We start from the raw sequence: 23,837 nt of genomic DNA on the forward strand, positions 1-23,837 counted from the left end.
GTTTAGTAAGACCACCCCCGTACCCCCAAACAATCCACTATTAGCTGTATGGAGAGTATCTTGTCTTAGTTCTCCACAATTAGAATTCAAATTTTAATTCTCATTTAGTACAAGTAATTAATTCTAGATTCTCTTCCATTATTTCAAAGTGGAGATAATTTTTATGATATTACTTTCTAATGACCAAAAGGAAGAAAAAACAATAATCCACTCCACTGCCAGGTACTTTATTTTATTTTGCTTTATTTTCTAATTTTTAAATTTATTATTATTTTTTTGGCCGTGCCACGCAGCTTGCAGGATCTTACTTCCCCGACCAGGGATTGAACCCGGGTCCCGGCAGTGAAAGTGCCAAGTTCTAACCACTGGACTGCCAGGGAATTCCCCCACTTTATTTTAATTGGAGTATAGTTGATTTACAATGTTGTGTTACTTTCTGCTATACGGCAAAGTGATTCAGTTATACATATCCATATAGCCACTCTTGTAAATTCTTTTCCCATACTCTACTCAATACTCTGTAAAGCCAGGCACTTCGGATGCAGCATCGAACATCCCCACTTGCGCAGCTGTGTTATTGGAGTGAAATCCATTCGAGCAGAATACTGCGTAAGAGCAGAGAAACCTGAGGAACAGTCTGCATCTGGTTGCGGAAGTAAATTGAGGCAAGAATGAAAATGTGGGATTGAGTTCCGCAAAGCAAACCTGGGCAGGTGAAGGGAGAATGGAAGGTAAAGCGCAACACCTGTGACTAAAACTGCCTCCCAATAGCTTATTTCCAACAGCTTTCCTTAGGCATTTGAGTTGGGGGAACGAGGGAAAAGCAAATGAGGAATTTTCAAGTAATTAGGTACCGCATAAAACATCCGTGTGCTCAAAATCCTATGTCTGCTATTCAACAGATGATTATTTAGTTTCATATGACAAAACATTTATTACTACAGAGAAACTATGATGTGTGAAACAACCTACAGGCTGGCTATGAAATTTCCAGGGGTTCAGTGAGGAAGCATTATAAAAATAATGCCTCTATAAAAGTTAAGCCCTTCTGGCTTTGTCGTCATCATCACCTCCATAAGTTATTATGGCTATCTTTTGTCAAATTATCCAAAGTACCCAGAACTTATTAAACCTTCATGACAGTAAAATCAGATGAGAAGCCAAAGTTCACTGGGACTCTAATATTACTGGCACTGGTCTCTCTTGAGTCAGTTTTTTAGGCTCTCAAAACCTTAAGTAAACAAATCCAACAGCAAGTGAAAACTGACACACCCAGAAACTCTCAGTGAAACCTTGACTTCACAGTTCACAATAGACTGTCCTATTCCCTCTACAGGTGGCCTTGCCTGGAGCTAAAGGTCAAAAGAAAACAATCCCCAACACCTTCACACTTTACAGGGTGGGGGTGGGGGATGAGGAAGAAAAAAACAAGCAGGCTTCAAGGAGAGGTCGGGAACACGGGCACATACATACCATACCTTCTGTTTTTCCTGACTGCTTCATCTTAGTACCTTAACTAGAAAAATTTCATCTACATTCAAATTTCTTCAAACATCAGATGGAGGATGCTAGAGCTAGGAGCCTTCAAGATGATCAGTACCTTCACCCCCAACCTGACCAGCAGGACCCACCCTCAGCCCACTCCGCTCTGCTCCCACGGGCCAAAACCAACCTACCCTGGAACCAGGGTCCAGGATTCTCAACTAACCTTCATGGCAAGAAACCAATCTGCTCAAAGAAACCTATGAAGGCAGATTCTGAGGCTGCTCTCAACAACATCCTAACAGAGTGTTTCTAACAAACAAAGTTTGGAACATCCCTAGAAACAGGTTAGCTATCAGGAACATGCATTTGGGAGGTATTTTTGGAAAGAGGGACTTTCTGCACTTCAGCAAATCGCATCATTTAGGAAGCCACCTACCTACTGGTAAGATTAACAGTATATGCACAAAAAAAAAAAAAAAATTGCCCTAATCTCTCTCTGCCTTCACTGAAGTATTTCATATGTCAATATTAGTACAGAATTGGTCCCTGTGATTCTCCAGGCTGTTCCACATGTAAAAAGTTTAAAGACCTGCCACCTGCTACCACCCCAAAAACACCCTTGCCAATCTTGACCAAAGACAGTAAACATCCTGAGCACTGGTATTTACTTCCAAAACAATCAGCAGGATAATAAAAAAGGAAGGGGAGAGGAGATGTTTTTGTTTTCCAAAGCCACGTTATTTCGTTCGTGGTTTCTTTAAAAGCCATTTCTTCTCAGTGCCTAGATCCACTTCTTAGAAATAGAAATCTGGCTTCTACCTGTAGTAAAACCATGTCCACTCATCCCATTTTCTCAACATTTGAAGTAAAACCTGAGGCCACAACTTTTGCAATATACAAAGACAATAATTCTACAAATAAAGTTTCACAAAGCAGTATAGGTTAAATTTAGAGACAAATCTGGCGGTCTAATAAAAAACTGGACATTTACTGACTTTCTTAAAACACTTACCCACTCTTCGACATTGGGGGGTTGCTCATCATAAATACGTTCCTTGTCCCACAAAATATTTGACTTGTCATACCGGTCCATCTTTCTTCGAGTTTTCACAGCAAATAAAATTATTAAAGCAAAAGCCACAATAACCATAAACCCCAGCACAATGGCAATGGCCTAAAAAGAGATTAAAGATATTGACATATTTAGCTTTTAATTGCCTACTTTATCCCAACCCACACTCTACAAATACCTAAGGCCCTACTAAATATCTGTTGTTTAACTGCTATAAAACTGATACAAGTGGTTACATTTTAGAAATATAAAACCTAGCCCAAGCTAGTTCAGCTAAGGCTAGCAACACACACGCGTGCGCACACACACACACACACACACACACACACACACACACCCTTGATTCAATCCTTGGAATGAATATGAATCCCTGTTTTAGAATTATAGAAAACTAGTTCCAAAGCCTGAGCACCAAGGGGCCATATTTCCATAAACAGATGAGAATGCCCAATAAATTAACTCATCACTGGTATACTTCTAAAGGGCTGGAAAATGTTATTCTCAGAAGTAGTCTGATTATTTTTTTAACATCTTTATTGGAGTATAATTGCTTTACAATGGTGTGTTAGCTTCTGCTGTATAACAAAGTGAATCAGTTACACATATACATATATCCCTATATCTCTTCCCTCTTGCGTCTCCCTCCCTCCCACCCTCTCTATCCCACCCCTCTAGGTGGTCACAAAGCACCCAGCTGTCAAAAGTAGTTTTAAATACCCAATCATGCTAATAGCCTTGTTCGTAACACATGCCTGGCACAACTTTTTACACTGAATGTAAATTTCAGTCTTACCATAAATTATGCAGATACACTCTAACCAAGCTATAAATTAGAGAGAATGGGCTAATGATCCATTTAGTCTGTTAGGTTCCTCTGTTTTAGGTGTATTTTGTGTGCTTACTAGAAGAGCCTGCGACAAGGAAACCCTACCCCTGACAGTTCTCCTAGTGTCTGACAGGTATGTTAAGTGGTACACTGGCCTGGAGGCACTTGGGAGTTGAGACAGGTATCAGGGCTCTGGCCTGGATGCCTGCTAACAGGTAAGAGGAAGCTCTCTTTGCAGCTGTCTATGTAACAGTGGTATCCTTTTTCAAAGAATACAGGCTTCGGGTAGTCAGAGGCCTAAGAGGGATGTCAGTATGATAAGAAAGGAATACCAGCCCTCAGCCCTATTTACCACAGACACTGAATGTCAACAACAAAACTCTGAAACCTACATTTCAGTCTTCAAAATAATGGTAGTTATTGGAGAAGGTCTAACCCCCAAAAAGTGACTCATTCTGGTAAAAGAATGAAAATTCCTGGGTCAGTGTAAGGAGGAAAAAAAAAAAGGAAAAAAGATTAGTAAGTTAGAAACATTTTCTTAATTAGGATGACTCATGGTTACTGAAAGCAGGGTTTTCCACCCCACCTGCACATTTGAATCACCTGACAGCTTTTTGAAATACTGATTTACACAGTGAAAATTTGAAAACATTTTTATAAAAAATTAAAGAAGACCTAAGTTAATGAAAAGACACCCTATGTTCATGGATCAGAAGACTTATTGTAAAGATGACAATTCTTCTCCCAGCTAGGATTTTGAAGGATTGCATTGATCTACAAATTCAAGGCAATCCTTCAAAATCCTAGCTGGCTTTTTTGCAGAAATTGACAAGCTGATCCTAACATTCATATGAAAATGCAAGAGACCTAGAATCTAGCCAAAAGAATCTTGAAAAAGAAGAGCAAAGTTGGAGGACGCCCACTTCCCAATTTCAAAATTGATGACAAAGCTACAGCAATCAAGAAGTGTGGTACTAAATAGAACTACCATATGACCCAGCAATCCTACTACTGGGCATATACCCTGAGAAAACCATAATTCAAAAAGAGTCATGTACCAAAATGTTCATTGCAGCTCTATTTACAATAGCCCAGAGATGGAAACAACCTAAGTGCCCATCATTGGATGAATGGATAAAGAAGATGTGGCACATATATACAATGGAATATTACTCAGCCATAAAAAGAAACGAAATTGAGCTATTTGTAATGAGGTGGATAGACCTAGAGTCTGTCATACAGAGTGAAGTAAGTCAGAAAGACAAAGACAAATACCGTATGCTAACACATATATATGGAATTTAAGGGAAAAAAAATGTCACGAAGAACCTAGGGGTAAGACAGGAATAAAGACACAAACCTACTAGAGAACGGACTTGAGGATATGGGGAGGGGGAAGGGTAAGCTGTGACAAAGTGAGAGAGAGGCATGGACATATATACACTACCAAACGTAAGGTAGATAGCTAGTGGGAAGCAGCTGCATAGCACAGGGAGATCAGCTCGGTGCTTTGTGACCGCCTGGAGGGGTGGGATAGGGAGGGTGGGAGGGAGGGAGAGAGACGCAAGAGGGAAGAGATATGGGAACATATGTATAACTGATTCACTTTGTTATAAAGCAGAAACTAACACACCATTGCAAAGCAATTATACCCCAATAAAGATGTTAAAAAAAAAAAAAGAAGTGTGGTACTGACCTAAGGACAGAAACACAGGTAATGGAAACAAATTGAGAGTCTAGAAATAAATCGTCACATTTATGGTCAATTCATTTTTGACCAGGGCATGAAAATAACTCAATGGAGAAATAGTCCTTTCAACAAATAATACTAAGACAACTGGATATCCACATGCAAGAAATGTTGGACCCCTTCCTTATAACATGCCCCAAATTAACTCAAAATGGATCATGGATCTAACTGTTAAGAGCTAAAATTATAAAACTCTTAGAAGAAAACATATAGGAGTAAATCTTTGTGACCTCGAATTAGGCAAAGTGTTTTTAGATACGACACCCTTTTGGGGTGCAAAAGCAATGAAGCAAAATTAAATTAGACCTCACCAAAATTAAAAAACTTTTATGCAAAGAACATCATCCAGAAAGTGAAAAGAGAATGACAAAATGGAGAGAAAATACTTGCAAATCATATTATAAGGGACTTGTATCCAAATATATAAAATTTCTTATAACTCAATAAAAATCCAAATAGCCCAACTAAATAATGGGCAAAGATTCTGAATAACCATTTCTCCAAAGAAGATATACTAGGGCTTCCCTGGTGGCGCAGTGGTTGAGACTCCGCCTGCCGATGCAGGGGAGGTGGGTTCGTGGCCCGGTCTGGGAGGGTCCCGTGTGCCGCGGAGCGGCTGGGCCCGTGGGCCATGGCTGCTGGCCTGCGCGTCCGGAGCCTGTGCTCCGCAACGGGAGAGGCCGCAGCGGTGAGAGGCCCACGTACCTCAAAAAAAAAAGAAAAAAAAAAGAAGATATACTAATAGCCAATAAGCACAAGGAAATGCAAATCAAAACCAAAATGAGGTACCACTTCACACCCATTAGCATGGTTAGACTCAAACAGACAAAAACAATGCTGGGGGATATGAAGAAACTGGAATCCTCATACATTTCTGGTAAATGTACAATAATGCAACCTCTTTGTAGAACAATGTGACAGTTCCTCAAAAGGTTAAACACAGAATCTCCATAAGGCCCATCAATTCTACCCCTAGGTATATACTGAACTCAAGAGACGTTAAAACATAAGTTTCACAGAAAAATTCGTAACAGCCAAGGTGGAAATAGCCCAAATGTCTGTTAGCTGGCAAATAAATAAAATGTGGTATATCCCCACAATGGAACAGTATTCAGCAATAAAAAGGAATAAAGTACTGGTACAGGTTCTAACACAGATGAACCTTAAGACATTAATGCTAAGTGAAAGAAGCCAATCATAAAGAAACACATATTGTATGAGTCTGCTTATATGAAATATCCAGAATAGGCAAAACCATAGAACAGGATTAGTGGTTTCTCGATTTGGGGACGGTTAGTGAAATGAGGAGTGACCGCTAATGAGGATGGGGTTTTTTTCTGGGGTAGTGAAAATGTTCTAAGATCAACTGTGGTGATGGTTGCACAACTCTGTGAATATACTAAAAATACTGAACTGTATTTTAAATGGATGAATTGGATGGTATGGTAATCATACCTTAATAATGACACCCAGCCCTTCTCCCAGTTTCTGATTTAAATAGAAGTGGGGCGTGGCATCAATATTTTTTTAAACATTCCCAAAGTGAATCTAAAGCATCCCAAGATGAGAGCCTCTGACCCAAGGAAAGAGGGGAGAAAAAAACAAAACTATCCCTACCTCCTGGGGATCCACCACACAGTAGTGATATAAATACTGATCCACATAGACTCCAGCAGCTGCAGGTGTATAAAACTGGTTGCAGAGGGCATATATTTGTGAACTGTAGAGAGACCCAGATGCCTGGGCAGTTGGGTTGACTCCCATTATATAAACAATTGTGGCAATAAACACCATAACGGCCAGGACAGCACTCACTATTATCACAGTCAAATAATATCTTCTTGTTCTAGATATTTCAGCTCTTATAACGCTCGTAACAAATATCACCAATGCAGCCATGAAACAAAAGGCAGCCATGGCCAGTAGGAATCCCTTTGCCGCTCTTGGATCTGTATAGCCGCCTCCATAGCCATAACCGTAGCCATAACCATAGCCATATCCACTTCCGTAGCTACCAAAGCCACTTCCTCCATAAGGGTAGCCAATGCCACCTCCCACTAAGGTTCCATAGCCTCTGTCCCAGGCAAGAGTGGACGCAACACAGGCAAAAATGGCAATGCACATCACGATAATAAGCATAGACAGAATCCGAATCACTCCTGGAGGAGAGGTCCATTTGTAGAAGTGGAGAATTTCATCTTCCGGGTAGAAAGAATACGCTGGCTGAGAGAGCATTGGTCGAATGTGCATCTCTCCACCATATACGTCATTGCTTGGTGCATAATGATTGGGTTTGCTGAAAAGCACATGAAAATTTTAAGTTAGCCATTTTTAGTGGTGAGCAGAAAGAACAAATAAAGTACCTGGAATAATTTGAACAAACCACTGGCAAATAAAACTATGATTTGTACTGTTCCACTGTAATGGGGCAATCTGTATCCCCCCACACCCCTACCAAATTCAAATATCAAAATCCTGACCCCCGGACTTACCCGGTGGCACAGTGGTTAAGAATCCGCCTGCCAATGCAGGGGACACAGGTTCAAGCCCTGGTTCGGGAAGATCCCACTTGCTGCGGAGCAACTAAGCCCGCGCGCCACAACTACTGAGCCTGCATTCTAGAGCCCGCGAGCCACAACTACTGAGCCCGCGTGCCCAGAGCCCACACACCACAGTGAAGAGTAGCCCCCGCTTGCCGCGACTAGAGAAAGCCCACGCGCAGCAACGAAGACCCAACGTAGCCAAAAATAAATAAATAAATAAATAAATTTATTTATTTTTTTAAAAAATCCTAACCCCCAATGTGATGGTATTAGGAGGTGGGGTCTCTGGGAAATAATTAGGTCATGAGGGTGGAGCCCTCATGAATGGGATCAGTGCCCTTATGAAAGAGGTCCCAGAGAGCTCTCTCACCCCTTCTACAATGTGAGGATACAAGAAGTCTGCAATCTGGAAGATGGCCTCCACTAGAACCGGGCCGTGTTGGCACCATATCTTGGGCTTCCAGCCTCCAGACTGTGAGAAATAAGTTTCTGTTGTTTATAAGCTACCCAGTCTATGGTACTCTATTACAGTAGCTCCAACTGACTCAGACACCCATTGAACAGAGTAAACATATCTGTGCATGATGCATCAAAATCACCTGGAGGGTTTGTTGGCCCTCATCCCCAGAGTTGCTGAGTCTGCAGGTCTGGGATAGAACAAGTTTCTAGATGCTGCTGATGCTATAGTCTGGAAACCATACATTGAGAATGACTGCTTAGTTTCTACGGAACAGAGGTTCTCAAATTTTGCGGCATATTACAATCACCTGGGGATGTATAAAATCCCCAGACGGAGCACTCCAGACCAGTTAAATCATAATCCCTGGGGACGGGACCCAGGGAGTTTAGAACAGTGGTATCAGCCCTTTTGCCTTTATGACTGGAGACCGATTCCTTCAGACTTGACACTTACAGTGGCCTCCACTGGGTCACGTGTAAATCCTGGCAGCCTCGCTCTCTTACCTAAGAATGCACATTCATTCACTTATCATTTGGCAGCTGTTTACTGGAGTTGCCAGGCTGACGTGTGCTGGGCTCTGTGCTAGGTACTGGGGATACAACAGAGAACAGGACAGCCTCAGTCCAGGCCCATCACAGAGTACAGTCTGTCAGGGCAGTAAGACATTAAACGATGCACTACATGAACTACAGCCAGTTATAGCAAGAGCTACAAAGTAGATCAACTACCAATGAGTGCTCATCAGAATGGTGGCTAATCAGATCTGACGGCTAATCAGATCAGAACCTCCTTTATAAAAATACCTTGCAAACTCCAGTAATTTAATGATAAACACACAGCTTGTAACAGACACACTGATGCGTGGACACATTGAATCTAAAACCTGTGGCCCTAGCGAGGCAAAATTCAATTCCTAAACCAACTAAAGCCCTTTTGTTTTTGTCATTATTTCTATAGACCGCCTTCCTCACTCCAAAGGAGACATCTTACTACTAGGTGCCACTAACCATAGGAATCAGAATTACCTGGGTACCGTAAATGAGAATGAAAAGGAAATGGAGAAACTGGAGAGAACAATGAAAATGTCAAGAAAGAAAACTCAGTAAAACATTCTACTTAGATACTTGGGCTGTTTCCATCTGGGGCCTATTTCCATTTGGGGCCTGTTTCCATTTGGGGCTGTCATGAACAGCATAGCTCTGACACAGTATCCAACATACATCCTGGTAGACACAGGCACCTTTTTTTAGGGTATATATCCAGGAGTAGAATTTCTGGGTCAAATTTTTTTTTTTTAATTTTCAGCTCTACTAGACAATGTCAAACTGTTTTCCAAAGTGACTGATTCACTTATACTCCCATTAACAGTGCAGTGTTCACAGAAACATTGCTTATGATAACCCCAAGCTGCAAACAGTCCAAACGTCTGCCTACGGTGCCATGGGTAACTGCGATAGAGCCTCACAATGGAATGCTACGGAGCTGTGCTATTATGACAGCCACTAGCCGCACAGATGGATGGAGCACTTGAAATGTGGCCAGTCCCAACTGAGATGTGCTGTGAAGTGTAAAACACAAAGTGCTCATAGTATGAGGGAAGAATGTAACATCAGCAGGAGAGAACCCCAGTATTGACTATGGACTTTGAGTGATAATGATGTGCCCATGTAGGTTCCTCAATTGCAACAAATGCACCACTCTGGTGGGGATGTTGATAATGGGGAAGCTATGCATGTGTGGGCAGGGGACCTATAGGAAATCTCTGTATGTGCCTCTCAATTGTGTTGTGAAGCTAGAACTGCTCTAAAAAATAAAGACTGCTAAAAAAAGAATATAAACTATCTTGTAAACCAATGTTTATATCAATCACATGTTGAAATGATAACATTTGGGATACACTGAGTTAAGTGAAATATATTATTAAAATTAATTTCTTTTATTTTTAATATGGTTACAAGAAAACATGAAACTACATATATGGCTCACACTATATTTCTTTAGCACTGCTCTGAAGCAAAAAAATGAACTACAAGTTCATGTAGATAAATCTTACAAGTTGAAAGAAACAAAGCAGAAAAGAATACATACAGCATACTATGTTCATACAAAGTTTAAGAACAAGTAAAACTAAACCATATTGTTCAGGATGTACAAAGTGGTAAAATAATAGAGAAAAGCAAGTGATGTCCATATGTCAGAACAGTGGTTTCCACAGGAAGAAGACACAGGCAAAGACTGAGGTGCTCTATTTCTTGACTGAGATGATTATTTTGCTTTGTATTTATTCATCATTTTATATGCATGTTCTGTGCCCTTTTCTATATGTATATTTCACCACTGTTTACAAAAATAAGTATGAGGTTAATGGAGCACTACTCAGTTACTATATTCTCCAGCATATCTCATTGCCATAAACAACTGTGTCCCTACCACATTCAGGTATCAGTCAGGAGGCTATGTAATAGAAGCATATCCCCTTTTACTACAGTTATCAGAGTTAAAGCTACAAACTACTTAAAGGAGAAAACCCCTATCAATGTTTGACAGAAAATTTAAAACTTAAGAATTCATTGTTAAATCTCCAAACGGCTAAAGACACCAAGAACCCTCAACTTTGTTTCTTGTTTTAATATAATTAAGGAATCACTTAAAATTAACAATGTGGAAAACATTATTGTTAAGTGAAAGAAGTCAATCACAAAAGACCAAACATTGCATGATTCCATTTCTATGAAATATCCAGAATGGACAAATCTAGAAACAAAGTGGACTGGTGGTTCCCTAGTACTGGGGGGAAATGGGAAATGACCGCTAATGGATAGAGGGGTTTCTTTGGGAAGGGGATGATGAAAATATTCTAAAACTGATTGTAGTAATGGTTGCACGACTCTGTGAACACACCCAAACCAATGAACTGCCCATTCTAAATGGGTGAATTGTAAGGTGTGTGAATTATATCTCAATAAAGGTGTTATTTGAAAAACTGACAATCTATTGCCAACAGTCACCTAAATAAGGCATTAATATGGAAGCTTCATACCATTTGTGAAAAACAAAAAGGGGGCTTGCCTGGTGGCGCAGTGGTTGAGAGTCCGCCTGCCGATGCAGGGAACACGGGTTCGTGCCCCGGTCCGGGAAGATCCCACATGCCGCAGAGCGGCTGGGCCCGTGAGCCATGGCCACTGAGCCTGCGCGTCCGGAGCCTGTGCTCCGCAATGGGAGAGGCCACAACAGTGAGAGGCCCGCGTACCGCAAAAAAAAAAAAAAAAAACAGAAAAAACAAATATACACACAAATATAAGCTTAGACTATATTAGAGCGAACATTAAAATCGAGTGATAATAGCTCCCACTGCAGAAAAAACAGAAAAACAAATATACACACAAATATAAGCTTAGACTATATTAGAGCGAACATTAAAATCGAGTGATAATAGCTCCCACTGCAGAAAAAAACTGTCATCCTGGAAGTTATAGGTAAGAAGGAAACTCACTCTTCACCACATACCCTTTGGTTCAATTTGATTTTACGAATCAACCAAACACATAACAGTTTTATTTTATTTTATTCTATTCTATTCTACCATTTTATTTTACAGCAAACACATAACAGATGAAAGATTCAACTACACCTTTTTTTTTTTTAAAACATGTAATAGACTTTCAAAAAAAGAAAAGGGGAATTCCCTGGTGGTCCAGTGGTTAGGACTCCATGCTCTCACTGCCGAGGGCCTGGGTTCAATCCCTGGTCAGGGAACTCAAATCCCACAAGCTGCGAGGCTCAGTCAAAGAAAAAGAAAAAGAAAAAGACTTACGTATTTACTTACAATTCATCAGGTCTATAAGGAGGTGGACTTTCAAAAGGCCTGGATGACATGGCTGATGTCGGTGGTCACCTGATCTTCAGGATGAGCAATGCCCCGTAGCTCCCAAGATAAGCCAATCTAAGCAACATAAGTAGGGTAATGACATTACTACTGAGCTCATAGTTTCCTTGCATCACTAAGAAAACTAATGATATCGATCTCAAGTAACCTCCCACTCCTTGGTTATTTCTCTTGTCCTTTCCACTGTCATTTTTACACATTGGACCATTAATTCTTTGAGCACAAGAAATCACTGAGTGTAGGACTCATTTGGCCTGGTAGTCCTCAGGGCACCTAGCATCATGCTCTGCACATCACTGGCACATGAATATTGTTTAAACTTGAAATTTAAAGTTGCGATAATGAAAATTTCACAAAGGTTTTTACAGCATAGGCAAAAGTGGTATTTTTTTAAATAGTCACTTCAAAGAACACAAATATAGATGTATAAAAGATAAAATTTCTTAAAGTACATTTATTCTGTCTCATATTACTTTTCAAAGTTCATATAAAATGAGAATGCATATGGAAGTGCATACATAGCTGTGTCCAGCATATACCAGCCCTTCAGTGTTAACTAAAGCATAATGTGGTTTAAAAGTACGCTTTTATCATTAAAAAGGGTTACAAAAAGCATCTATAAATAGTACGATTATGGACATTTTTCCCTTATCTCCTTTTCCAAGTCTTCAAACTGGAATATAATTTTCAAAAAAGGAAAAACATCAAACACACACTGTATTAAAGAGTCCTCTTCACTAAGAGAAAAGCATAATAATTTTCTTCTAAGATTCCTCAGAACAAAAATCCCTGAACATCTGAGAGGCAATTTCACTCAATCAACAAGTATTTATTAAATGCCTCCGCTGTACCATAGGAGCCTGTGGATCCCGAAGGTCACGCACAAAGAAAACAGCATCTACAGCAGGCATTATTTAGGGCTGAACTACATGATTAAGTGCAGTTTGGAGATACCAGGGAAGACTTAGCAAGAAAGAGCCAGAAGCTTGGGGGTGGGGTCAGGGAACTCAAATCCCACAAGCTGCGAGGCTCAGTCAAAGAAAAAGAAAAAGAAAAAGACTTACGTATTTACTTACAATTCATCAGGTCTATAAGGAGGTGGACTTTCAAAAGGCCTGGATGACATGGCTGATGTCGGTGGTCACCTGATCTTCAGGATGAGCAATGCCCCGTAGCTCCCAAGATAAGCCAATCTAAGCAACATAAGTAGGGTAATGACATTACTACTGAGCTCATAGTTTCCTTGCATCACTAAGAAAACTAATGATATCGATCTCAAGTAACCTCCCACTCCTTGGTTATTTCTCTTGTCCTTTCCACTGTCATTTTTACACATTGGACCATTAATTCTTTGAGCACAAGAAATCACTGAGTGTAGGACTCATTTGGCCTGGTAGTCCTCAGGGCACCTAGCATCATGCTCTGCACATCACTGGCACATGAATATTGTTTAAACTTGAAATTTAAAGTTGCGATAATGAAAATTTCACAAAGGTTTTTACAGCATAGGCAAAAGTGGTATTTTTTTAAATAGTCACTTCAAAGAACACAAATATAGATGTATAAAAGATAAAATTTCTTAAAGTACATTTATTCTGTCTCATATTACTTTTCAAAGTTCATATAAAATGAGAATGCATATGGAAGTGCATACATAGCTGTGTCCAGCATATACCAGCCCTTCAGTGTTAACTAAAGCATAATGTGGTTTAAAAGTACGCTTTTATCATTAAAAAGGGTTACAAAAAGCATCTATAAATAGTACGATTATGGACATTTTTCCCTTATCTCCTTTTCCAAGTCTTCAAACTGGAATATAATTTTCAAAAAAGGAAAAACATCAAACACACACTGTATTAAAGAGTCCTCTTCACTAAGAGAAAAGCATAATAATTTTCTTCTAAGATTCCTCAGAACAAAAATCCCTGAACATCTGAGAGGCAATTTCACTCAATCAACAAGTATTTATTAAATGCCTCCGCTGTACCATAGGAGCCTGTGGATCCCGAAGGTCACGCACAAAGAAAACAGCATCTACAGCAGGCATTATTTAGGGCTGAACTACATGATTAAGTGCAGTTTGGAGATACCAGGGAAGACTTAGCAAGAAAGAGCCAGAAGCTTGGGGGTGGATGGTGGGAAGGACATGAGAAAGAGCTATGACCTGAGTATATTAAAGTGTCTAATATTTTTTCCTTTTCAAATAAGGGTTGTGTAATCATACCTTACTGGGTTTGGAACAGTAAATCAATTCAAACCCTTTAAACTTTGTTCTTTCAAATCAACAGCAACTATCCTCCACATCCTTAAGAATAGTCAATTACAAATTTCTCAGAATAAAATATTGTGTCTAGGTGAAACCTCAAAGGTGGAAATATATTCAATGTTAGTAATGGCAACACAACTAGAATAATTTTCCAAACACAGTGAGGAAAGACAACTTCTCTTCATTCTTTTATTTCTAAAAACTGCTTTATTGAAGTATAACATACAGAAAAGTGCACAAATCTAAGTGTATACAGCCCTGTAACTAGCACCCAAACACACATACAGACGAGCGATTTTGGCCAAAATATTACAGTGCTATGAAAGAGTAAAGTCCAGATTAACTGTCTTCTTAACTGATGTTCAGAAAAAGAACATTAAGGAAAACTGAATCTAGACACTATTAAATATGGAACCCTATCTCTGAAGCTGAATGTCAAATACTGACACACTGACCTCAGAGGAATCTTACCTCTTCTATAACTCGGTCTCACTCATTCAAGACTATGCCAAAAATTCCAGGCTCAATGGTAGTTCTTAAAAATCCTAAATTAATCCAGACTCAGGCTGAAGTTTTGTTTTGTCGAAAATCCAGCCAACAAAATCCCTTTCCAAAATTCTATTTCCTGGAGTTTGCCATGTCTCCCCTAAGAGCAGAGATTTTTAAATTGTGAAGCAAATCATTTCAGAAAATTAATTAAGAACAAGCCAGGACTTCCCTGGTGGTCCAGAGGGTAAGACTCCACACTCCCAAAGCAGGGGGCCTGGGTTCAACCGCTGGTCAGGAAACTAGATCCCACAAGTATGCCACAACTAAAAAAAAAAAGATCCCATATGCGGCAACTGAGACCTGGAGCAGCCTAAATAAATAAATAAAAATAAATCTTTAAAAAAAAAAGACAAAAAAACAAAAACAAAAACAAAAAGAACAAGTCATGCCAAATCAACTTCATTTTCTTTTTTGAGACGGTTACCAGACTGGTAGATCAGGGGAATACAGAGAGAATCCTGAGAATTTTGGACACATCCTCGTGTAACAGAGTGTGGGTAGGCAGATTCCTACGGGGCTGAATAATGGAAGCTAATTAGGATGAATGAATGAACCACTTATGTCCACCTGGAGGGAGGTATCAAGTCGTGATCACAGACAAAGTGGACAAGTGTATCCAGATTTGCAGCTGACAGGACACTGGAAAGGACAGGTAACCCACTGGCTACAAGTACATCAACACTGATCAAGGTCCCTGTAAGGCTAAAATGATGGGCTAAAACAAACCTTGTTAAAAACTCACAATCTGAGGGGACAAATTCTTCTCTTCTGTGAGCATCGCTACCCTCCTGTGCCAAAGAGGGGGATAATCCTGACCTCTGGACTGGGATAAATAGGTAAGATAACGTATTAAAGAAGATGAGCAAAAAGCATTTACAGCAAGGTGATTATTCTGAAGGTGAGAAATTTCAGTGTTTAGGCACTTAGGTATATTGTATCCATTTTCAAATACTGGTGGCAGGATAAATGATTTTAAATACGTAAAACTCAATTTTTAAAAACTAATAGTATAAGTACTAGATAATGGAAATCTGGATTAATAACTGTTCATTTTTATAAGTATATTTCCTTGATCAGAATTTCAACAAAAGCTAACAAGCTATCCCAAACGTACCCAGTATTTAGAGTTAGTGCTCAGATCTAGGAATGATACAGTTATTAAAAAGAAACAAACCTACAAAAAATAATAAAATCAAATAAAATCAAAAAACCGTGAAATCTGAACATCATGTTCCAACTAGGTGCCTCTCCAGGAGGTAGACTTAGATTGTTAAAGATCTAGAAAAACCATGTACTAGGACAAATGACTGGAAAAACAGGAAATGTTTGGCCTGGAGAACTCAACATTAGAAGGACCACTATGGGGCTTCCCTGGTGGCGCAGTGGTTGAGAGTCCGCCTGCCAATGCAGGGGACATGGGTTCGTGCCCTGGTCCGGGAGGATCCCACATGCCGCAGAGTAGCTAGGCCCGTGAGCCATGGCCGCTGAGCCTGCACGTCCGGAGCGTGTGCTCCACAACGGGAGAGGCCACAACAGTGACAGGCCCGTGTACCAGAAAAAAAAAAAAAAGAAGGACCACTATGGCAGCCTTCAAATAGCTGTAGAGCTGTCTCTGTAGTCCTAGAAATGGTTCCTTTAAAAAAATAAAAACACTCCAGAGGGTCAGATCTCATCTCAATGTTAGGAAGTCTCTCCACACACCCTCCCAAAATAACAAATAACAATTTGACCTCATGCCATTTATGCCAAGCTTGTTTGGTATTTGCAGGGGGTGGGGAGAAGTGGACTGGAGGACTTTTAAGGTATCTTTCAAGGCAGTCTGTGACTGGGTTTTAAGGTAAGGCAATAGGAAAGAGAGGACCAAGAATGCTGCCCAATGCCCAGCACGGCAACATTAACAATATCTGGTCAATAAGTGTATGCTGAATGAAGGAAAAAATGAGAAGTGAAAGGCCACAGGATCTGGCTGAAGGGGCTCACTGGTCACCTTCACAGAAACTGTGTCGTAAGAATGATAGGGACATAAGTCAAACAGCTGACTCAAGAGTCAGGGCCAAAAGGGAAGCAGTTGACCCTTACTGAATATGTTAAGTTGATGTTAAAGTATAAAAAGTTCTCTCTTTGAAAATATTTACTGGCCAAAAAAATCTTAGAAAACTAAGTTAAGATAAAAAAGGAAAGCCTGGGACTTCGTGGTGGCACAGTGTATAAGACTTCACACTCCCAATGCAGGGGGCCCGGGTTCGATCCCTGGTCAGGGAACTAGATCCCACATGCGTGCAGCAACTAAGAATTTGCATGCCGCAACTAAGGAGCCCGTGTACCGCAGCTGAGAAGCCCGCCGGCTGCAACGAAGACCCGACGCAACCAAATAAAAATAAATAAATAAATATTTTAAAAAAAGGAAAGCCTGAAAATGCTATGCTTCAAAAGTATTCTTTAAAGCAAACTGTCGGGCTTCCCTGGTGGCGCAGTGGTTGAGAATCTGCCTGCCAATGCAGGGGACACAGGTTCAAGCCCCGGTCTTGGAAGATCCCACATGCCGCGGAGCAACTGGGCCCGTGAGCCACGATTGCTGAGCCTGTGCTCCGCAACAAGAGAGGCGGTGATAGTGAGAGGCCGACGCACTGCGATGAAGAGCGGCCCCCGCTTGCCACAACTAGAGAAAGCCCTCGCACAGAAACGAAGACCCAACACAGCCATAAATAAATAAATAAAGCAAACTGTCAACAAGTAAAAATAAATAAACACTATTATATTTAAGGGCAGTCTGTTCCTTTTTGATCACATGCCTTTCATTAATTTGCTTTTAAGAAGTTTTTCATGTTTATATTAAAAGATTCTATTTAGATTTTGAAATTAGGCAGATTTTGAGATGGACTAGCTCTGAGTCAGAAACCACATTTTTTTTTTTTTTTTTCGGTCCGCGGGCCCCTCACTGCTGTGGCCTCTCCCGTTGCGGAGCACAGGCTCCGGACGCGCAGGCTCAGCGGCCATGGCTCACGGGCCCAGCCGCTCCGCGGCACGTGGGATCCTCCCAGACCGGGGCACGAACCCGCGTCCCCTGCATCGGCAGGCGGACTCTCAACCACTGCACCACCAGGGAAGCCCCAGAAACCACATTTTAAATTAGCTCTCCAGATGATTTTTAACCATGCCATATATTTTGAGAATCATTGCCTAGCATAAAGGCATCAATCCAAGGAGGGCCTTGATCTTGAAGGTTTCCTGTTTAGAACGCCCAGATCTTTACATGGCAGGCACCTCCCGATCAGGTCTCAGCTCAAATGTCACCTCCTCAGAGATGTCCTCCCGGTTACTCATTCCATCCACCAAACCAATTTATTTTCAGAGCAAATTTCCCCTCTAATTATTTTTTTCTTTCTTTCTTTCAGACTGCTACCATCTCCACCCCAAAAGGAATACTAGCTTCCCAAGCACTTAAATGTCTGTCTTGATCATCACTCTTATTCCTGATCCCTAGATCTAGTCCCTGGTACAAAGGGATGCTCAATCAATCTTTGATTTATAAAATCAACAGCCCAAATTAGAGTTGGGATTTCAATCCAGCAGTGAATACCTTGAAGCTCTTCACGTAACTAACACCCAGGAAATACAATCCTTCAAGTTAAGTTCAACAAAAGCAGTTAAGGGCTTACAGTGTGAGGGAAAGGGAGAAAAAAGGGTCAAACTCACAACTGTACAGGCATCACCTGGGAACTTATTAGAAAGGCAGAATTCCAGGCTCCACCTTTGACCTATGAATCAGAATCTGTATTTTAATAAGATCCCCAGATGATTCATCCCACATTCAAGATTGGAAAGCATGAAGGTATAGAACAGCTGCAACCCTGGAGGCGAATTTTGTGAAAAGGTGTAACAATGGTCTTTTTACTCCAATAGTTCCATAACTAGTAATGTGGATGAAAAAAGCCCACTAAAATTCTAATCAAGTAAGCCTTGAAATGCAACTAAAAGAAAACTTCCCTCTGGGAGGTTCCTGGGAAGGTGAAAGACATACCAGTTACTTTATGTGATTGAAAGCAATCTTCTATCATTTTGAAAGGGCCAGAACTACAGCATTATATTTAGAAGAAAACAGGAAAAGTTTTACCTTCACATCAAGCAAGATGGGGAACACTTATATGAGGCCATAAGGACTAGCCAAAGGTAGAGAATTCCAGAAAAACTCCCCCAATCTGGTTCTCACGCTGGAATATCAAGGACTGTTGCTTTGATGATATGCCTTTTTCCTGATTAGCTAAGTAGTTTTCAACCACCCCATTTGTAACATGTTTCCCCTACCCGGTGTTTACTCACTTTTAAAATGGAGTTCTAATAAGATCTAGCTTTTAGAAATGCTGGGGTGATTACATGATATAAAGCACAACAGGCTTTTAGCACGGTGCCTTACACATAGGAGGCAATGCTCATCGTTTCCCCAAACTGCCTGGAAGTTGTGGAAATCTAGCTCTCCCCCCTGCCGTACTCTAACAAAGAAGGTGCCTAATAACCAAATAAATGCAAAACTACAAAACAACAACAACAACAACAAAGGCTGCTGCTTTATCCGAGGAGATAGCAATTACTGTGGCGCCACCTTTTAAAATGTCTATTTTAAAACACCAGGAAGAGAAAATAAAGATTCAATACATACAGTGCAAAAGGAAACACTGCTACACTAGGGAATACACAGTTTGAGAAATCCACCTGTCTGGAAAGAACCAGTTTTCAATCACAAAAAAACACAAGTGCCTTAATGGGAAGGGATTCTCTTTTCCCGGGATCCCAATAATACACCTGTTGTGCGTGAGGGCCACACACTAACCTGGAAGGCTGCCTCCTCCCCGCCCTGAGTCATTTCCCAGGTGGGTAGGTTGCCCGGCCAGCCCCAGGGCCGGCCCGAGGATGCCGTGCCTCTCCTCCGGCTCAGCCGCTTCACCTGGGACACGAGGGGCTTGGGCTTGCTCTCCCAGCCGTAAGGTGCAGAGGCCATTTTGGCCCCTCATCCCACCTGCCCCGCACACTTCCTCCGACGCAGGCAACATGTCGGCTGCGCGCGGGGCCTGCCCTTCCCGGGGTCTCAAGACCCGGCGGCCTGGCCGAAAGCAGGTCCCGGCGGCCGTGCGCCTCCGCAGCGCCCAGGAGCACCCCGGACGGTGCGCGCCCGCGCTGGCCGAGCAGGGACTGCCCCGAGGCAGGTCCGCCTGTCTGGCGGCGGCCTTTAGGTCACGGGTGAGAATCCCATGCGTGAGCGGCTTCCCTCGAAGTACAGCTTCATTCGAAATTAAATCCCCGCCCCCCAGCATAAATCGACGCGGGCTCACACAGCTCCCACCAAGGGGGTTGGAAACAGCCGATCGGCCCACCCCAGGTCTCCAGGAATACTACACGGATTAAACCCGGACACCCCCTCTCCTCCAGGGACACCCAAAGCGAGTGGGATGGGGGCGGAGAACAGCAGGCTCCCCTCGGAGTCCGAGCCGCCCCGCCCCGGCCAGCGAGCTGCCCCCTTGCTCCAGCTTTCAAGCTCAGGGCCCTCTCCCCGAGGACCTCCCAGAACCGCAGCCCGGAGAGCTGGGCGCAGGATTCTAGTTGTTCACCAACCTCCCGCCGGCCCCCAGGAAAGCGAAAAGTTGCCCACGCCGCCTAGACACTGGTGGCTTCAAGCGTTTCCGCCGAAGGAGCTGACGAGTGGCTCCAAGTGGCCCCTCGCCCCTGGGAGGCAGCCTCCAAGTTCGCCCGGCGCGGCTCTCTCCGCCGCTCCGTGCCTCTCCGGTTCCCGCGAGTCCCAGCCCAGGAGCGAAACCGCCACCGAAACCAGCGCTGGGCGTCCTCCCCCTGCGCCTTCCCTACAAGACCGGGGGGCCTTGGTCCCCCCAGTGCGACCCAGGCGCCGTGCTCAGCTCTCACCTCCTCACTGCAGCCGGGACCAACCCACCAAGGACGGCGGGAGCCCAGGAGCGCGCTCACCTGGAGGGTGCACCTGACGACGTGCAGACCGCCAGCTCTCTGCCGGGACTCCGCAGGGTACCCAGCCCTCCTCCTCTCCCTCCCCCTCCTCCCCTCCCCCCACCCACCCCGCCGTCCTTCCCCCGGGCATGCGCACCAACCCCAGGCCCGGGGGCGGGAGGTTCCTGGCCACGCGCCGGCGAGCCCCACCTGCTGCACCCGGCTCGGGCTCCTCGGCGATCTGGCTAGTTCTCCCCGGAGTCCCGCCGCCTCCGCCAGAGGAAGGAGAAGGGGGAAGGTGGACGCTGGCGAGAAGGGGTGGTGTGGCGGCTTCCTCCCTCTGTGACCCATTCACCTGAAACTCCGATGGGAGAGGGAAGGGAGCGGTGTGGAAGGAGGCGGGAGGAACCGGCCTTTCCCCGCACACCCTTGCTGCTCCCGGCCTTAAAGGAACAGCGCTGCGTTTCTGCCCGGATGGGCAGGGACGGAGACCAGAGGGGTGGCGTGGGGTAGAGGCTTGGGCTCCCCGAGGGTGGAGGGTGGTCCTGGACCACTCTAGGGAGCGCTCGGAGATCCGCGGGCTTCGGGTAGAACTGCGGAGTGTTTGGCGTGTGAGGTCTGGAGGGGACCGTTCCTCCTGACGAGTGTTCAAGGGTGCTCAGCACTTTGGCAGGAAAAGCACGACCTGACACAAAACTTTCCTGCTCCAAAAATTTGGTTAAAGTTTTGTTGGAAAGAAGCATCTAGATGTGGGAGATTTTCAAAAGTCATGCGTAAATTTAGGAACTGTTTCTGAATCTCTGGATCCAGAAAAAGTCCATTACTCAGTGGTTCAGTGAAGGTGACGTATTGTAGATACCGGTGTCGGTAAATTTGCCATCAAAATTCAGTGTATACTAAGATATACGTTATTACCATTTCAGGGTCCTCTGCCCTTCCTCCCCAAATTTAACTATGGCATGACTGAGAGTCTGCTCTTGAGGGGATTTAAACTATTTGAATATTCTCTGAGGCTTAAGGAAAAAGAAAAAAAAAAGCCCTAGTTCTGTGTGCTATGTTCTACTTCTTGATCTGGAGGCTGTTTCCAAAGGAGTGTTCACTTTAGGGAAACTCATAGTCTACACTTAACAATGTGTACACTTATCTATATGTTGTATTTCAATATAAAAAAATTGCACTGCTGAATGGGACAGTTTTAGTTCTTGCTATTTAAGTGTCTGCATATTGAAGGCTAGAATTTAGGTTTCTTAAATCCTGCTTAGCTTTGTGTTCCAATCTGGAATGTCAGCATTGCTACATTCAGTCCAATCCCGCCCACTTCTCTGCCTCTAATTAAGTGGTTAGAGATGTGACTTTGCCATACATTAGATCTCAAGGCACAATTCAACACTTAAGGAAGTAAAACCATTATGTAAATATAAAATATTTAAAATGATGACAGCCTTAATGAGTAATTAATCTAATTGGTTTTCTTTGTGGAAGTCATTGCTGCAATTACTTTAATATGACAATGTAGTTTTTGAATGATGCAGTTTAAATTGGTATTGTTAACACTGGGGAAGTCAGGTTAATCCTCTTAAGTTCCCTGTCAGATTACTGAAATCTCCAAACATTCCACTTGGTTTATAATTAAACAAGGGAACATTTCCTAATACTCTTCCATTTATAAACACATGTCTATTATTTTATAGTGTACTTTTGACTTGTTCTGAAGAGGAGAACTTAAGTTTTTTCCCCCCCTTTTCAAAAATTGAAATACATTTCATATACTGTAAAATTCACCCTTAATTTTAAAGTGTGTATATAATTCAGTGGGTTTTAGTATATTCACAAGGCTGTACAATTATCACCACTAATTCCAGAACATTTGCATCACTGAAAAAGTCTATTAGGAGTCTCTCTTCATTTCCTCTTGCCTCTAAACCCTGGCATCCCCTAATCTACTTTCTGTCTCTCTTGATTTGCTTATTCTGGACATTTTATACTAACTGTTAATATAATATGTGGCCTTTTGTGTCTGGATTCTTTCACTTAGCATAATGTTTTCAAGTTTCATTCATGTTGTAGTTCCTACCGGTAAATCATTCCTTTTTATGACTCAATAATATTCCGTTGCATGGATATACCACATTTTATTTAAACCTTCGTCAGTTGATGGACATTTGGGTTATTTCCACTTTTTGGTTATTATGAATAATGCTGCTATAAACCTTCATGTACAAGTTTTTGTGTGAAATTATGTTTTCAATTCTTCTGGGTAAATTAAGTATTTAAACTAAACTTTTTATCATTTGAAGAGACTCACATTCATATCATGTTATTTTTCTTATTCCCATTTTAAACCTAAACCCAAAGAGATGTTAGGATGGAAGGTTAGTTACTATGTTTTATTTGCTTTGCTAATTCATTCATTCAACAACCATTTTCTAAGTGCCTACCATGTGCACAATAGTGCACAAAACCCCAAAATCCCTTTCTTGGCAAAGATTACACTCTAGTTACTGCTGCATTCAGGCGTATGGAATAGTAGGATTTTTTTTAACTTGAACTATATGAAATTGGTAATAGTTGATCATTTTAAACTACAAAATGGCAATTTAATATGGTTTAACTTAAAACTAAACTAAATTTCTATTGGAATGTTGTATACCATTTTTGTTCCATTCAGATTAACTTTCCAAACAATACTCATAACATTAAAAAATCTAAAAACTGTATTCTTTTAACTATTACCTAATAGTGTGCCTATCAGATAGTAGTTGAAAATGTTCAGAAAGAAAATTCAGCCTTAAAACCTAAACACATCAGTAGCAAAATAAAATTTGTTAGATGGTAAATGATGCAATGCTGAATGTAATCATGTTACATAATCATAAATTGTAACAAAATTTTAATTAGTCAAATATTCCTTCTTGGCAACTCATTGTAGTATTAACCACTATTATCCACTAATGAACATTATTTGGTGAAAATCCTCATGACTCAGAAACAAAGTAAATATTATTCTCAGAGGACCCATGATTAGAAATTTGTTGACTGTACTTGCAG

The 23,837-nt window shown here is 41.9% G+C and overlaps 1 protein-coding gene across 4 annotated transcripts in view; it reads right to left on the reverse strand.

The window, feature by feature from the left end:
* The window catches only part of OCLN (occludin), a 49,504-nt gene extending 28,337 nt beyond the window's left edge, over positions 1-21,167 (reverse strand). The window contains exons 1-4 of one of the 4 annotated variants that reach the window (XM_007457070.1): positions 21,000-21,167; positions 13,099-13,215; positions 6,751-7,429; positions 2,498-2,659 (exon numbers count right to left, since the gene is read on the reverse strand). In XM_007457070.1, the coding sequence (XP_007457132.1) occupies positions 2,498-2,659; positions 6,751-7,429; positions 13,099-13,148 (891 nt within the window). In that variant the 5' untranslated portion in view covers positions 13,149-13,215; positions 21,000-21,167. Of the gene's footprint in view, positions 1-2,497; positions 2,660-6,750; positions 7,430-11,962; positions 12,080-13,098; positions 13,216-20,999 lie in introns of those variants that run through there. The other 3 variants (XM_007457069.1, XM_007457068.1, XM_007457071.1) reach the window with 3 other exon arrangements.
* Positions 21,168-23,837: the final 2,670 nt, after the last annotated feature.

The sequence above is a fragment of the Lipotes vexillifer genome, unplaced genomic scaffold, assembly GCF_000442215.2.
Source record: "Lipotes vexillifer unplaced genomic scaffold, Lipotes_vexillifer_v1.1 scaffold241, whole genome shotgun sequence".
In the NCBI taxonomy this organism is placed as follows: Eukaryota; Metazoa; Chordata; class Mammalia; order Artiodactyla; family Lipotidae; genus Lipotes; species Lipotes vexillifer.